Below are 17,166 nucleotides of genomic sequence, written 5' to 3' on the forward strand. Positions count from 1 at the left end.
GTTCTGTTGACATGTCTAAAGAAAGTGTATTAGCTTTGAGCATGACTAGTTTGATAAAGTAGAATCAAAATGCATTTGTTAACTTCAGTATTATTTATGTGTTTTTAAGTATATTTCCAAGATTTCCTGGCCCTGTTAGATTTAGAAAAATCTACAATAGTAAAATAAAAAAGCATTCTATTCTTAAAAAACTAATTGTGATATTGCAATAGCTACTTAATGTTAAAAATTTTTTCCTTAACATATGAAGGTGTAGATAAGTCAAAAATACATTTCAAAATACCTTGTATTTCCAGTATGATTAGAAATCTTATCAGTAAAAAATTCTTACTCATTAAGAACTTTTACTGTTTTTGTTTAGTTTATCATCAAGTTTTAGGAAAGGTTGTAACATTTAAAATGCTAATAATACCTGTAGAAACTAAGAAGCATTGGGTGCATTGTATGTTAAATAGTATGTTAATTGTATGTTAAATAGCTTTATTTGTAGTAACATTTTGAAAAGAAATGAAATATAGCTTATATTAAAAAAAATGTGGGGTAGTTGCTTTTTACAGTATGAAAACTAAGATATTAAGTATTTGAAATAAATACTTGAAATAAATAAAATTAGTCTAATTAATATTACCACACTAAAAATCATTTTGATTATTATAATGGTAACCCTTTAATCAATTAACTAAAAGTTATTTGTGTGTGTGTATATAATAGAAATGTAATTTTCTCTGGATTGCAGGGTTTACAGAAAATTATCAGATGTCATAATTTGTGTTAGATCACTTTGAGTCCCATTACTAACAGGAAAGAAAAAAACACTTAAGTACTTAAAAATAGTAACTCATTAAAAAATACAAATTTTGTTCTCATATTACAATGTCTTATTTTAAATTCATTTTACAAAAGAAAAATGAATGTTATTTTTATACTTGATACATAGACCACAGTATCCAGAGTAACTGCAAAGTAACAAATCTTTTATTTTCTTCTAGCTAGTTACTTTAAATTCTGAAACTTTTAATGTATCATTAAACTCAAAAGTAAAACAGTATGCAACAAAACTGCTTTTCCCCTTTGAGATAAAATTTTCGAAGTGTTAAATAATTTATATACTTGTCTATTGAAAGAATTAGTTTAAGAGTTTTGTTTTGTCCTGACATTTATTTTTTTTATTGGTTCCGTGTATATGTCTGTGTTGTTGAAATTAACTATTGTTTTGTTATAATTATCATGACAACCTCTGTAAACCCCTACAAAGAATTTAAGAAATAAAGATTAAAATCTAGCCAGAAATAATTTATAGAATTAATTGAATTTGATTTTAATTTTTCTTAGGATAACTGTCTTCTGGATATTTCTGTGGTTACCAGGCAAGAAAAAATGTCTGGGAATAAAAGGAAAACAAAAGATAAACCATCAAGAAAGGCTAATTTAGGATATACGCCTGAAATATTTGGTTGTGTTAAAGATAAAAATAATTTTCAGATCAGTACTAAAAATACAAAATGCAAGAATATTAAAGCCTCCAGTAAAGTTTTTGAAAAGGATGTATTGGATTCAAGGTGAGTCATGAATTTAGTAACTGCACAGTGTTTTCAATATATTATATTTGCTGTTGCTATTGGTTGAAAATTGATATTAAAAGCAACATATTTCTTATTACATTATGAGCAATTTTAAGTCAATATGCATAATTTAACTTTTACCTACTCAGGTTTTTCTTGCATAAAAATATAACATGAAATAACACGTGCTTTTGTTTTTTTACTTTAATTATTTTTAATTTTTTAATCCAAATCAACTAGAAGACATTTGTGTTATCTATGAAAATAACTACACCTTTAACTTTAGCCCAGTAACTGTTCATTCTACTTGACTGCCCATATATATAAAGTGATCTAGCAGAGGTTTTACTTGTGGTTTTATGGTAATATTTAAGAGTTGTACCAATATGCTACCCACAGTCATATTCAGTAATTAAAATTCTCAGATCTTAATAATAAGACAGTAGGATGGCAACTTTTCTTGTATCTTTTTTGTGGTGCATTTGAGTTTTTCATATTTTAAACAATATTTTTGCTATAAGTGTTTTTTTTTCATCATGTATGCAAAAATGTAGAACTTGGTGTTTGGAAAGCATGATAATAAACAAGGCAAGTGAGTCTAACAATGTGAACTAATATTTGCTTCTTTATTTATAATTAAAAATGTTTATATTAAATCAATGTAGAAAACTGAACTGCATACCTTTTAAACATTTTATGTGGAAATTCTGTTGGTTAAACATTTGAAACGTTTGAATTTCCTTGCAACTTTTGTAACTGTGGGTTTGAAAAAGAAATGTTTTAAGAATTATCTCATTACAACATTATCAAGAATCTGGTTTGGTTCTAGGTGTTTTAGTCAACTCTGTTTTTATAGTTTTATTTTTTTTCTTTCTCAGCACTTTGGAGCTACGATACAAACCTAAACATGCTGTGACTTCTAAAGGCAATAAACAGAAAAAATGGCAGTCAGAAATGAAAACAAACAAGATTCCTTGCAACATAAAACCAACAAGTAAGTTTTTGCAATACATCATGAGCACTGACAACTACTTTTGCTTGTTATATGCAGTATGCATGGCTTTTGCACAAAGTTGGCAGTTAGGGTCTGCTAGGGCTAGCTGAAAGTTTGAATGATAGTAGACTACAGAACATATGACTGTGCTTCACAAAGCTGTAACCAATTGCATCATAAGGAAAGTATCAAATCATGGAAGATCTACATTAATATATTTTAATGATGTATGCAACATAACAGTTGCAATGTAAAACAATAAGGGTAAATGTAACTGTGGTAGTTATATTGGACTGGTGAGAGACAGAGAAAAGAAGTAAAAAATATTACAGTGAATTAAAATACTTTGTTTTGAGCTGTTGTGAGATTTTACTTTTATTATAACTTTAATTTGGTTTTAGAGCTTTAACAGAGTTCAAATCTAAGGTTAAAAGTTCAATGAACCTTTCCTAGCTGCTGAGAACCTGATCTGTTTTTGTTATTTCCATCCTTGTCTTTCTAAAGTCTGTGGGTTAAGCAGTTGAACTGTACAAACAATAGAATATAGAAGTAGTGTTCACAATTTTATTGTGCAGTTTTCTGTATAAGGAAAAAAAATGTGATAGTAGATGAGGTTCCTAGAGCTTTGTCTGATGTTTGCATTATGTTTACAGGGCAACAAACCAATCAAAATTATGTATTCAGATTTATAATTAAAATCTAGTTGTTGTGTTTTAATATTTCATATTTTTATTTCAGTCAACTTCTTTATGGAATTTAGTATCCAAAGAATATTATTTAATAGTATTTTTAATCAAACACTTAAAAATTATTTCAAAATATGATTTCACATATACATTTACATTGTAAATTATTATGGAAAATATTTAATGATTCTAAGAAATGCTGGTTTTACATCATTAATTTAAACAGTCTGACAAATTCATAAACTTGTACATGAAATTCTGAAAGTTAGTAAAACATAGTAATAATTTTACATGAACTGTGTACATTTTGAAATATTGGATGACATAAGTAAGCTCATTTTCTTTCTTTCATTAAAGTAATTAGTGCAATAGAAAGCTGGTTGATTCTAAAAATATAATATTCTGTAATATTAAATGTAGCAGGCTACTTGAAACAACATTATGCAATTGTTCCATCATGTTGTTATGTAAGTTATTGTAACTTATATAACTATTTTGAAACTTATTTTACCTAAATACTACTAAATAATCATTTCAACTTACTTCATGACCTGTTCAATCTTAAAATACACAATAATAAATTCTTTCTCTTTTTTGCATACATTAGTTGCCAAAATTCCCAATTATTCATAACCATTTTTGATGTATTGTACATTTTGATTTAAAACAAAGTACAAGGATGACTCTTGTTATATTAAATATGAAACATACAGTTCAGTATTATGATAAAGCTGATATAAAGTCTTGGTGAAATGACATTTTTCAAGAACTTCATTTTGACATTGTTTCATGTTTTGTAACTAATATGATGCTTTTGGGAATTGGTATCTAACAGTCCTTTTCAGTGCAATATGTTCATACACATAGATCATAAAGATGTATTTAAGTTAAAGGTTTAAATATTCCAAGAGTTATGTTCCCTGTACTTAATGGTATTAGAAAACAAAATGTGGAATAATTTTTGGCACCATGACCATCCATAAAAAGACCTACAATAAGTCATACCCCCAGCTATGGTAAGCTAGGTGAGGTATATTGTAAAGTGAAAATCCACAAATACAAAGGTCAATGGAAAAAGCTATTCATCTGCCACAGGAAACGGTACTCAACATAATAGTAAATGAAACATCTTCATCTAGAAAATTATGCTAACAAGGTATGGGTTCACTAAGGTAAGGCTTCCTTCTGATCAATCATTGCCTACTTCAAACATCTGGATAGAGAACTGCATATTTGTGCTATTCGTACAAAAATAGTCAAGTCTTCATCCAGACATATATGGAAATCTATGCTATTAGACTGAAGAACAATCATTGGGAAACCAGCATCATCATACACTAGATGAAATATGGAAATCTTGTAGTGAAGTGTGGTGAACTTTGAACCTGACAACCTTTATGATTGTGTCTTTTGTAATAGAAACTATGTTGAAGGGCTATTGTCAGGAACCACGGTGGTTAAGTAAAGCATGAGTAGATGTAACAATGTGGTGAGGCTCCAAAATTGTTTTAATATAACATGCTTAATCCTCTGTATGTCTGTTAGATGATTATTCTGTAATAAGGTGCTCAATGTAAAGTACATATTTTTATAGATCACTCAGTTGCAACTTTTACTGACACGTGTAGTAAGAACCATGGTAATGAATCATCACCTCCTGTGTGGAATAATTCACAAGCCTCATCTAAACATGGTAATATTAGCATCTTCAATATTACAGCTATTATAAGATTAATCTTCAATAATATTAGTGATTTGTCCATTTTAGACAAAATATAAGTTAACATAGCAATCAACAGGTTGTTTTTAGCAAAGGTGCATTGAGATTGTTCTAGTTTCAAGGATTCATCTAATTATCCTTTGAAATACTTTATGTATTTATTTGTGAAAAAAACTATTTCAGTAAGAATAATAGAATTATGACAACATTTTGACTGACTTTCAAGAATATTAAACTGTGAGTGACAGTTTTAATACTGTGTTTGTTCATCATAATTTGAACTTATAAAGCAGGGTTGTCTAATTATGTGTCAGGCACTAGTTATCAAAAAGGCCTGTCATGGCTTTCTTCAGATTTATTGGTATTAGCTCCCAGATAATACGGTAATAAGTAAAAATCATTAAGTAACTTAACCTCCATGTCAAACAATGAAAGTAATCTCTTTTTGTAACATCATTCCCACAGTTGGTAGGTCTGTCAAAATTGACTTGTTGACTTGATGTGGCTCTAGAACCATCATTTGAATAAACAAATTATAAAGCAATAATTTTCTACCTTTTTTGTTTGTGTGAAGGAAATTATTTTCTATACTATTTTTCCTTTAGAGAAGCATTATTTTTTGTTTATTTTACAGAAGTTTTTTTTTTAAATTCTTGTTTAAGAAAAAACATTTATTCATAATAGTTGCAACAGTTTTTCAATCAGTTTAACCTTGCAGGCTCTTACCAACCTTTGACTTATTCTGCAGTAGTTAGTGGAGATTTAGGATCTAATAAAACAAAATATAAAGTTGCATCTACTGGAAATTTTGGAAAAGTTTCATCATGTATCTCGGGTGAGAACAGTTTACTATATATTTAATTGCCATATTCAAAGATCTCAGTTACAATATGTCAGACTTACTTGTTAACAAATTGTAATGTATTCATTTCCTTGATTGAAGTAACCATGACTGTTGTAAATTTCCAGATAAAACTTAGTTATCATTAAAAAAAATGGCTTCCAGCTATTGTGACTGAAATTGTTATGAGCAATTCTTCAAAATATTTTAATAAAAATGAGCTTTGTGGGAGAAAGAATACTGTTACCTAGCTTATATGATAAGTGTTTATACAGAATACTTGTTGTACTTAATGGTTAACTTAAAATAAAATTCAATTTTAAGGTCACAATATATATATATATATTCTATATATTTTTTCCAGCCCCTTTCCTAAATGCAAGAATGATTTTCCCTATGATGGATGACATTTCATATAGAACCAGCTCACACCATTTTAATCAATCATAATGTAAAACCTCAATACTTCACTGTAGATTTTGATCTAATACTGATATGAAGATTACCATACATATTATTTTTACATATTTAAAAAATGATAAGCAAGTTTGTTTGTTTGTTGTGTAGATATTTTTTTCATTGTTTCATTCACAGTCAACTTTTCAGTTCTCAACATTATTTCACCCACAATGTTTAATTTTTTTCAGGATTAATATGATAAGTAATATTTTAAGTCTCAATCTGAATAATAAAAATAAATTATTTATGGAATTTTTGTGCCTTTTCTTACTAAGTTGTAATATAAGAGCAATCGTTCATTGAAGTGAAACAAAGTAATTCATCTTGTTTAAATATGGTAAGTTTAAAAATATTTTTTTAAATGCACAAAAGCATAGGATATAACAAAATGTGTAACTCTAAAAGGGAAAATATTGGTTATGAGGGTATTGTAGGTTATGTTGTGAATTACTTCAAAAAGGTTTTACATTGACTATTTCATAATTTTTAAGGGTCAATTGGACAGAAATCATCAGTAATTTCAAATTCCAGTAGTGAATCCTTTGTAAACTGTAGTAGCAGTAGCAGCAGTCCAAACAATCAGTGGAGTGATTTTGATAGAATGAGTTCATCACTCAGAGAACAACATCTTTCACAAGAAAAGCTTATCACTGGATCTTTCCTGCAACTCTCACACATTGAAGGCAAGCTAGAATATGGTACAAGTACTTCAGAAGCTTATTTAGATGGTAATATAAAGTTACTAAAACAATCGTTTTAAAAAAATTGTACTGTGTTTAATATCTGTATTATATCTAGTTGTTGTACTGCAACTTAAAACTACTCAAAACATTGTTAAAAGAAAAGTTAAGAGATATATCACTTCTTCTTTGGTCTTTAGATGTATTACATAAAACTGTAGTTCATTTTTAATATCTAGTTTACACTTTTCCCCTTGAATTGGCATAGCAACAGTGAGGTAATTACTTTATGCTTCAGACATGGGAAAGTTAAAGACGAACAGAAAAACAATTAAAACATTTTAGATGTATTGAAAATAAACCTTATAATATAAAATGTACAATAACTTTTTATGTTGTAAAGTTTTTGGTTTTATTTTAAAATCAATCAACTAGGTTTTATCTCCCTGTTCAATATTTATTGAGAAATCTTTTAACCATCACATGGCTGGCTACCTGGTACATTATAAGAAGAATTTTAAAAGTAGTATAGTAAATACATCTCAACAGAGAATTTCCAAATATGTTACATGTTGTTAAAACAACAGTGAAATACAATATAATGTACAGAATTATAGCAACTGAGAAACAGTTTTAACCAACAGCATTGACACTTATTGAGACAGAAGTTTTGAAGAGCTGTTAGGACTTGGAAATAGTCCTAATAACACTATGAATTAAATTGTTTGCTTTCGATCAAACAGTCTCTTCCTCGTTATTTTTTGTGTGTTAAAAGCATAGTAAATTCTTTCAAACACCCAGAGCTAGCAGTGTTTTAAAATACTATTTTTTTAGCAATTGTGTTAACTTGTTTAATATTATTGTTGTAATTATTTTTAGCATTATTAGGAAATTATTGTACAAATATTTAGTGAATTGTGGGGAAAAGGTTAGTGGGTGGAGGAACACACCTAAAGACTTTCAAAACCTTGCTAACAAGTGAATCTTACTTTTATATGTTTTGTGTATTAATGTTTGTTTTCTTGGAAAATTTATCAGAAGTGATTAAAGTGTGTGTCTCATCATAGTAATAGACAAAATATGTATCTAGATATTTGCTACCATACAGTACACATCTAGATATAGAAGTTTTATCAATGGTTTGTTACAACGTTTAACAGTTTTGTCTGAAATTTATTATCTGTATTACTAACATTGTTTTATTGAAGTACTTCACTCTTTACAGTGCTTTTGAAAACTTTCAGGTTTCATCAACTTAAATAGCAGCTGGTCAGAGAAGTAACAAAGATACTTATTTTTTGTTTTGTTATTGTTAATTAGTTATTTGTATGTAATATTTCTGATAAATGACAACATGTAGTGCTTAATACTCATCTTCCATTATTAAATCATTAATTTTAAGCAAAAAATACTTTATTAGAAATTCTGTATTTTACACAGAAAAAACAAAACTTATAATGTTTACTAGAAGTTTACCAAGTTTTGTGAAGATATACAAGTTGTACCATATCAGATGATGTATTGTTAGAATCAAATCGTATCTTCCTGATAGAATATTGACATTATATCATTGTATTTCCATACCTTTAGCACATATGTGTGTGCATCTTTATATCTTCTTTTTTTTTTAAATGATTGCCTAGTAATATTGGTCAATAAAACTATTTAACCATCTCATGTTATCATAATAGATTGGTTGTAGTTGTTAACTTGTACATTTTGTATTATTATTTTTGTAAGATGCTTTATTATACAAACTTAAATTATTTACTAAACATTAAGGCATCATGTAGGAACAGAGTATTGTAGGTGAGTTCTTCTCATGTAGCAGTTAGTGTGAAGAGATTGACCTTGTAAATATAATATGCTGCACTGGGTTTTAGTTGATACCTTGTGTCATGACATGATTTCTATCGTCAAAATGCATGAGCTTTTAGGCCAACCAGTTAAATTATATCTTGCTAATATTTTTTATGTTTTACAGCTCCTGGTTTTTTTATGTACTACTGAATTTAATGTTTAAAGATCCATTCAAACATGTTATGTGTGGGCACTTCTACATTTGTGACATTTTGCAGTATAAAGTTGAATCACACATGGTTCTCTGAAAACTTTAAGATACAAAAAAAAATCTGAAAAATTATAACCAGATTTGGTTAAAATTTGTATAAAGACATATATTCTTTGAAATTCACTTTGAAGTTTTACAATTTTGTAACAATTTTAAAATTTGTCAAAATTCTGTACATATTGGCACTTTAGAAACAACTGTGATACAAGCCATAATTTATCTTATAAAGTTAGTATGTTTATAACTTTTTTAACAGCATTGTCAGATAAAGCAGACTGGGCAATGTGTGTTAGCCCAATCAGTAAAGGTCTCTGGGACCCAGCCTTGGCTCCTGTGCTAGATATGTGGCAGTCAGTAGTAACCAGTGATGAAGAAACTGATTCTTCCACATTACAGACAAATGAATATGTAAGTTTAACAGCTTGTAAAGAATTTCATTTATTACCTAGTGCTTAAATCCTACCCAAAGAATATAGACCAAATATTTCTGTAAACTGGAAAGGCAATTTGTAATGAGCATTACTCACTGAGAAAGTATTTTATGGATATTCACAAATTGAAACTATCTTAGAACATGTAACATAAAATATTGTTTAAAAACATTTCTACTGTAATATAATTATCTAAGAATGTACTGTTAAAAGGACTAAACTATGTACAAATATTTTTAATAATTCAAATTTTTAACTAATTATCAAAAAATAGCTAAAAATACTTGCTATACCAAATTGGCTAGCAAAATTATATTTTGTTTTTAATAATGTTACAATTATTGAATTGTATATATTTTATTTTAGCGTTTTTTCTTCTCTGAATATATGTTTCTTACATATATTTTTGTAATCTGTGTTGATTGACTAAAGATAAAAAATTTGTAAAACATCTTTGACTTGTCTTTACCATTCTTTTGACCCTTTTTCTTGGTTGTATTAAATTGTGTTGTTAATATTTTTTTTTATCATGGCTGCCATAGCCCAAAGCTTCTAGTCACTTTTGGAGTTCTGTTGTAGATAGCAGTAGGAATTCTTTATCTAGTATCTGGCCAACAGCAAACAGTTCCACATTTGCTGAACCATTATTGAATTTGGATAATGCTAATTTGAATACCACTGAAAGAGATCAGGAAGTATTTGAAGAGTCTGGGTTTGTTGAGGTAAAATCATTGTATGTTAGCTCAAGAGATTTTATGACTTTGGTAAAACGTAATCACTGAACTTTCTTAACAACTTAAATATTTGTTATCCAAAAATTCCCTAAATTTCAACCATAATTCTTCATATATGTATGAATGGGGAAGACCTACGTTTACTACTTTACTTTATATTTGCCTAGTTATATGTGATAATAGTTCATATGTCCATTCTTCAGTTATTCACTGTGTTCTATCAGAATCCAAACTCATTTATGTAAAAAAAAAAGTATTATTGGATTAATTGACTTGATATTAAGTTTTCAGAATTTTCAAACCAAAAAATGAGAAAGGTGTTTGTAAGTGAAATGTAATAATTTTAGTTTTAGTTAAACTGTATCTATTGAAGAGGATACGAAATCACGTTCTGATGCATTATATAACTGTATTATGAAAAGTTAAATGCCTGGTTGCATTATATTTTTCTTAGATTAAAAAATGTATTTTGTCAATAACTTAATAACACTTTTTTTCTTTTGTCATGATGTTAAAAGAATATTATGGAATGGGAAAGATCATGCATTATTCTAATTATAAAAATCTGTTAGCATGTTCCTGGTAATGCACACCTATCTTACAACATGATAAAAGTCTTAATGTCATTTCAGAAAATTTTATTTATTTCCAGGTTCCAATGCCCCCATCAATTACTTCAACTCTATCAACTGATAGCTTCAACCTGTTTCAAACCTTTGACATTTGGAACCCTCCATTGATTGCATCTGATATCTCTTCTCCATCTTCATTAGACGTTTGGTCCAATTTTAGTGTTTTTTCTTAATGCCAGTATACTGAAGGTGCATTTTACAGACATTTTCATAAACAACCAAAACAATAACTTGCATAGCACCATTTTTATTATTAAATAATTTTTCATTTTGAATCATTAGAGAACAAGATAAAATTATGCAACAGTTTTGGTTTCTTCATAATTACCTGTTTTAAATTAAACATCTGGTAGCCCATGTATTTTCTAACTTGATAACAATCTAGTTACTAAGTCACTTGCTAATTGTCAGGTTTATCTTCAGCACCATAGAACAGAAGTTGCTTTAAGTACTTAAGCTAAATGTTTATGTGTGATATTTATGCTAAAAATATTTTTTTTATTAAAAACAAAACAAAAAAGAAACATGAAAGTGGTGTGTATGTGTGTCATGCATGTTTCTTTGTTTTGTTTTTTTACAAGTTTTTTTTATCACCTAATTGTTCATGTCAATTATGGCAGGTATAGAATAAATTAAGTTTCCCTTATCAATGTTAAAAATTATTGGATTTTACACAATATAACCAATGAATGGAAAGACTTGAAGTAAGACATCTGTAATTTTACGTAGGAATCATTTGTGGAATTCATTGAGTCAATACAGTTTTTCAAGCTTAATTTTGCTCAGATTTCTTAAAGATAAATGAAATATAAACTTCTCAAAATGTAATTTTTTTACTTTTTTTCTATTACTTGACCACAAGTTCAAGATTTCAGAACTTTTTTCTTTTTATAAAATATTTGTTGCACTTTCCAGTTGTAATCCAGAGGTCATGAGTGCTTATTCCAACAGTCTCTCAACTCTGTACTCTTAATTAATTTTCCATGACTCATGACTGTTTTCTTATTTCCTTTTTGGATTTTGTCTGACAGATTGGATATCCCCAATGCTTTTTGGTGCTATTACCACAGGCAATCTCTATCAAGACATTTGGATTACATCTAGAAGGTACTACAAGTTTTGTTTTTAAATTAAAAACAAGTTTTGAAATTTTCTTGTTTATTATTGTTTTATAGTCTTGATTTTGATTGCCTTTGATAATTAATGTACTTGATATAATATTGATAGTTTTGAAGCTATTCCCTTGCCTCCCCCCAGTGGCACAGTGGTATATCTGGGGACTCACAGTGCTAAATACTGGATTTTGATACCCATGGTGGGCAAAGCACAGCTAGCCTACTGTGTAACTTTGAGTTTAGTTCTAAACAAACAAACAAAAAGCTATTCCTTCTATAAATCACTTCTTCCCAAACATGCTAATTAAATAACTAAGATTATGTAATGCCTTGTGAACTTAAAAAATACAAATATGTTATAAGATTAATAATGTCATAAATTTTTTTCTATATTAAAAGTAAAATTCTGCAATTTAGTCAAGTCTTTCACAAAAAAACAACAACAAGCATTTGAGAAAAATATTAAATGATTATTTAAGGTTGTTTTTTTTTCTTTTTCTGGCTGAGGCATTTTCCTTTAAATGTTAATAGATGGATAAAAACTTCTGTTTTATAATAAAATAACATTTTTACTAATGTTAATGTGTTAAGTCATGAATCAGAGTAAAACAAGTTTATAATGATAAGTACTCACCGATGGATTTCGTGTTTCAAAAACTTTCATACATGTTGAAGTGATGATGTGTAGAAAAAATGTCATGCATCAAGGTGGTTGTTGTACTGAAGAACTGAGAGATATATTTGTTAATTTTGCTCTATGTAAACAAGGCTTCACTTTGTAGGAAAAAAAGAGAGAGATTATATACAGTAATTGAAGTGTTTCAGTTTGAGAAGTGTATTGGGAAATATAAGAATTAAAGTAAAGAATGTGACATTATAACCTCCATACAGATAATCTAATTATATCTATATATGCACTTGTACTAAATACTATAAACAATAAATGCGAATTTTTCCTGTACTTTGAAAGAAAGTTCACAGAAAGTGGCCCATTGTTATAAACTGATTTGTTTTAAGCATGGAAAAAAACGTACATATGATTTTTGAAAAATTTAAGTTAATCATCAGTATTTTTTGTTAATATTTATGAAAATAAAAGTACTGTGTTTAATATAATATATAATTTCAACTTGCAGAAAAAATGCTTTTACCAATACATACTATTTTAATAATTATCTACTACAAAGTAAACAAAAGCTTTGAGTTAGGTTTTTAAAGTTTCAGTTTGGTAATGCATGCAGTCAGATTAGAGTATCTGAGCTATAAGTATATGTTGTTAAATTAAATACCAGGTTTTATTTTTTGTATTCTTATTTAATAATCTGATTTTTGTAGCATGTAATTTTTAGTAGCATTCTAAAAGAAAACATTGCATTGCTTTATAATATAATAAGTTGCATTGTTTTCTTGTATTAAAGGTCATAAGCAGGGGCGTAGATTTTTTACACCCGATGGGGGAGATGATTTTTGCAACCACTTCTGTTGACTGTTCAATTTGCAAATTTGTAATCTCTGATTACGTGAACCTGAAAGCTGTAAACATGCAGTCACAGAGTGATCTTGTTGCCATGATACTTCAAGGTTTCCATGTAGGTTTGTATAAGTGAGGTGTTGTGAACAGTTTTCAAAATGTCAGTAGAATAAAGACAAATGTGTCACAAATTAACTGCCACATGAATTTATTCCTGCACACTGCACAGTATAAAAGAGGGCCATTATACTTGACAAGGTTACTAATAACTTTCATTGCATGAATTATGCTTTCAAACATCAATAAAATTATTAATTACCCTTGATAAGTTTATATCTACTGAAAAACTGTTCATGTTGTTTGATAAAAATAATTAAAATGTCTTTGCAAGCTCTTGAAAATTACACATCAATACAATGTAGCACACAATTATTCATACTTTTCATTGAAGTAAGATTCATTTAGTCCTCTAGTTTACATGTTCACAAACCTCCTTTGTGATGATATGTTTATGAATTCTTTCATAAGCTTTTCTGTATTTAGCTTGTTGACCTCATCTTTGTGAGTGTAACAAACTGCCACATGGTTGAGGCAGCACTGAGACATAGTTTAACTTAACCACGTCTTCAACCGTCTTAATGCAGAAAAGCTGCGTTCACATTCACATTGTTTCACCAGTTTATTGGAAACACTGTACAAAACAAGAAATGTTTCATGGATGTCAAGGTTCTCATCTACATATCATACACATATTGCTTCCTGTTCAGCACCTGTAACATCTTGAGTACCATCAACCATTAATGCAAAGATTTTACTTTGCTGCACTTCATGTGCTATGTTCCTCAGTATTTGATGGCTGAACATCTCCATTATTTCATTCTGAGCCTGGGGTGATGCAAATGTGGTTTTCTTTGACAAGTAGGCTGTCAACTCAGGATCTTCCTCTTCCAGGAGATTCATTAACTGCAGGAAGTTCCCCTCCGTATCAGTATGTCCATGTAATGCTAAACCTTGACGCAGTAAGAAATGTAAACTTCTGAATATTTTGGCTAGACTTCTTTTGCTGCTTCTTTTTTCCATCATGTAGCTGGACAGTCACTGAAGTTACATCAAGTGAACCTTCTTGAGGTATAGCAAATCTGTGCTGAGAGGAGGACTGGTGTTCGTTGAATTTCTGTTTTGCCTTTATCCAGTTGCAAAAATCGGTGGATATGAAGGTATACTCCACTGACCTCTCCAATTTCCCTGTAAAAAGACCTCTATTTTCCGCCTTGGCACAATGAAAGCATATGACTTTTTGAGTCTGATTGTCGAAGTGCAGTCATGGGAACTCATCAAACCACTTGCCCTGGAAGTTGATGTTTTGATATTTTGCTTTCTATTGTGGTATTAGTTGTGCATCTGGATGATATGGTTTTCCACACTGCATCTGTGGAGTGTCAGATTTTTCATTACTGCACAAACTTGTTTCACAACTATCTGGTGGTTCATGATGTGCAATAGTTGCACAAGCATTTTCAGAATCGTCCTCTGATGAACATGGTATTTCCTCTGTATAACAAGTTTCTCTTCTTTTACTTAAGGTGGTTGGATTATCTGCATCTACATTGTCACTTGTAGTACTAGTTACTGGCTTGTAGAACCATCTAATATCGGAAAGTTTTAGACACTTGCTTGTCATAATTGGAATCTGTTTCCCAGATGACTCAACAGGCTAAAATACAGTCTTTATTGAAAAACTCCAACGTACAACGAACGAAGTTAGAACAGAATGGAAATAGGACTGAACTGTACAATGTATTTAAGTCGAACGCGCGAACCTCACAGTAACTACCGAGCCGACTGACCGTCTGGGCATCGCTGAGACAATAATGTGTGCTAGTTACAACACAAGTAATTGCAAGTTTCTCGAAAAATACTTAAACACAAATATATCATATTCCTGTTAAAGCTCATCAAAAGGCAAACACGTTGTGATATAATGTCTATAAGCACGTCTATTAAATAAAAACACCTAAACAAAAACTAGCAATGCAATTCGAGTAGAAGCTTCAGGCCGTTGAAATCGCTCCTTTTGTGTTCTAATTGTACAAGAAAATACAATATTTTTACTATCTATGATAAGAAAATATATTGTTCTTTTACCATAAAGCACCAGCACTTTATTAGAGGGCGGTGATAATCTGAAATTTCATGGATTAATGAGGGCCACAAACACAGTTCTAATGAGCCCTGTTGTAAAATTGAGGCTTAGACTAAAGGGAGCGGAAGGGGTGGTGTAGAGCGCGTCTGGATCCGAGCGGCTCGAACCTGTCGTTAACTGTGCACTAAACGTACACTATGGTCAGCGGATTCGGCAGCTAAGGAGAGTAAGGCGTTCGACAATAAAAGCGGCTAGACATGCGTAAGAACAAATGACGTAGGAAAACCGCACAATATACACATATGATTGATGCAGCTACAAGCTACAAATGGACTGCCAGATCTAGATCACAGGAGTTTACGCTTGGGAGTAATATTTTCGAATTTCAAGCTCTGTTCAATCTTTTGTGATGAAAATGTTACTTTATCTTACACTACGTACAAAACGTAGGTAGATTCTATAATAGTGCTTGCAAGCCTATCATGTATACTTAGGCTTACTGACTGATACTTACGAACTATCGCTTAGATCGAAAAGCTTAGAAGCACGCCTATATTAAAGATGTACATTTCGGCTACTGAAAAAGCCTACATCTAGGCCTAATTATGTAATTCGATTGGTAAGAACACGAGAATCACAAGAACAAACACACAATTTGTAGGTCTGTGATGCAATAAAACAATTCAACGGACTAAACTGTAGGGGGGATGATTGTATGCCACATACCCCTACCTAAAATGAAGGGAGGGTGTATCCCACCCATACCCCACAGGATCTACGCCTCTGCATAAGATATTTTGTGGTTATTCGTCACGACTGACTTAATAGTTTAGTTTTCAATTCGTTGAAGGTTTTATTTTCCCCGAGATAAATTAAGAATTTCTTCGTTAGTAATACTACTAACGTTGGTTATTGGTTTCATGAATATTCACCGTTGCCACAATGATATATTTGAGAGATATTGAGTAAAGAATAGTTGGTTATCCGAGGAAAGATACCCCATTAAAAATAAGATCCTTAGCTACTTAAAACAGTACAATTATAAAAGGGTAAGTATTTGTCAAGCGTTTCTCGAAAATTATAGGAGGATTAATTCTACTGTTAATGGGTGGCTTTGTGCTATTTCTAGGAAATAGCGTGCTCAGCTAAAAAGGAAGCAAGAGAAAATTCTCAACAGATGCGGCACTTGAAATTCTTTTTGGCAGGATTACAGTAAATTAATCTGTGAAACCTTAGGCCTAGTTAAATACATCAATCTTAAAGCCGTTATGCCGCGGCTAAAAATAACTTATCACTTGTAGTTAAAAAAAAGTTGATTAATTTTCTGCAAAAAATAAGCCTTTTTATATTGGTAACATTAAATATGACAGCAATACGAGTGATGGACGAAACATCTTTAGGGACGAGAAGCCATGAGTTCAAAGTTTGTACTTAAGAAATTTTAGAGCCGTTATGTCGCGGTTAATGTAAAATACATTCTGCTAACTTCAATTTCAAAGGTAAAAAGTGTGACGTTTCCAGTTATATTCACTTCTCCTTCGAATTGATCAATGTTCTGTGTCTGAATTTTTTATTTATTTTTAAATAGCTTCTAACCTATGTTCAAGTTTCTCTTTACAAATTTTTA

General features: G+C 30.0%; 1 protein-coding gene across 12 annotated transcripts in view; it reads left to right on the forward strand.

Moving 5' to 3' along the window:
- The window catches only part of LOC143230780 (uncharacterized), a 62,204-nt gene extending 49,294 nt beyond the window's left edge, over window positions 1-12,910 (forward strand). For 10 of the 12 annotated variants that reach the window (XM_076464906.1, XM_076464908.1, XM_076464914.1 and 7 more), the window contains 8 exons: window positions 1,333-1,559; window positions 2,441-2,556; window positions 4,837-4,935; window positions 5,681-5,797; window positions 6,754-6,990; window positions 9,270-9,421; window positions 9,987-10,166; window positions 10,831-12,910. In XM_076464906.1, the coding sequence (XP_076321021.1) occupies window positions 1,333-1,559; window positions 2,441-2,556; window positions 4,837-4,935; window positions 5,681-5,797; window positions 6,754-6,990; window positions 9,270-9,421; window positions 9,987-10,166; window positions 10,831-10,983 (1,281 nt within the window). In that variant the 3' untranslated portion in view covers window positions 10,984-12,910. The remainder of the gene's footprint in view (window positions 1-1,332; window positions 1,560-2,440; window positions 2,557-4,836; window positions 4,936-5,680; window positions 5,798-6,753; window positions 6,991-9,269; window positions 9,422-9,986; window positions 10,167-10,830) is intronic. The other 2 variants (XM_076464907.1, XM_076464909.1) reach the window with 2 other exon arrangements.
- The last annotated feature ends 4,256 nt before the right edge of the window (window positions 12,911-17,166 follow it).

Source organism: Tachypleus tridentatus, chromosome 10 (genome assembly GCF_004210375.1).
Source record: "Tachypleus tridentatus isolate NWPU-2018 chromosome 10, ASM421037v1, whole genome shotgun sequence".
Lineage (NCBI taxonomy): Eukaryota > Metazoa > Arthropoda > Merostomata > Xiphosura > Limulidae > Tachypleus > Tachypleus tridentatus.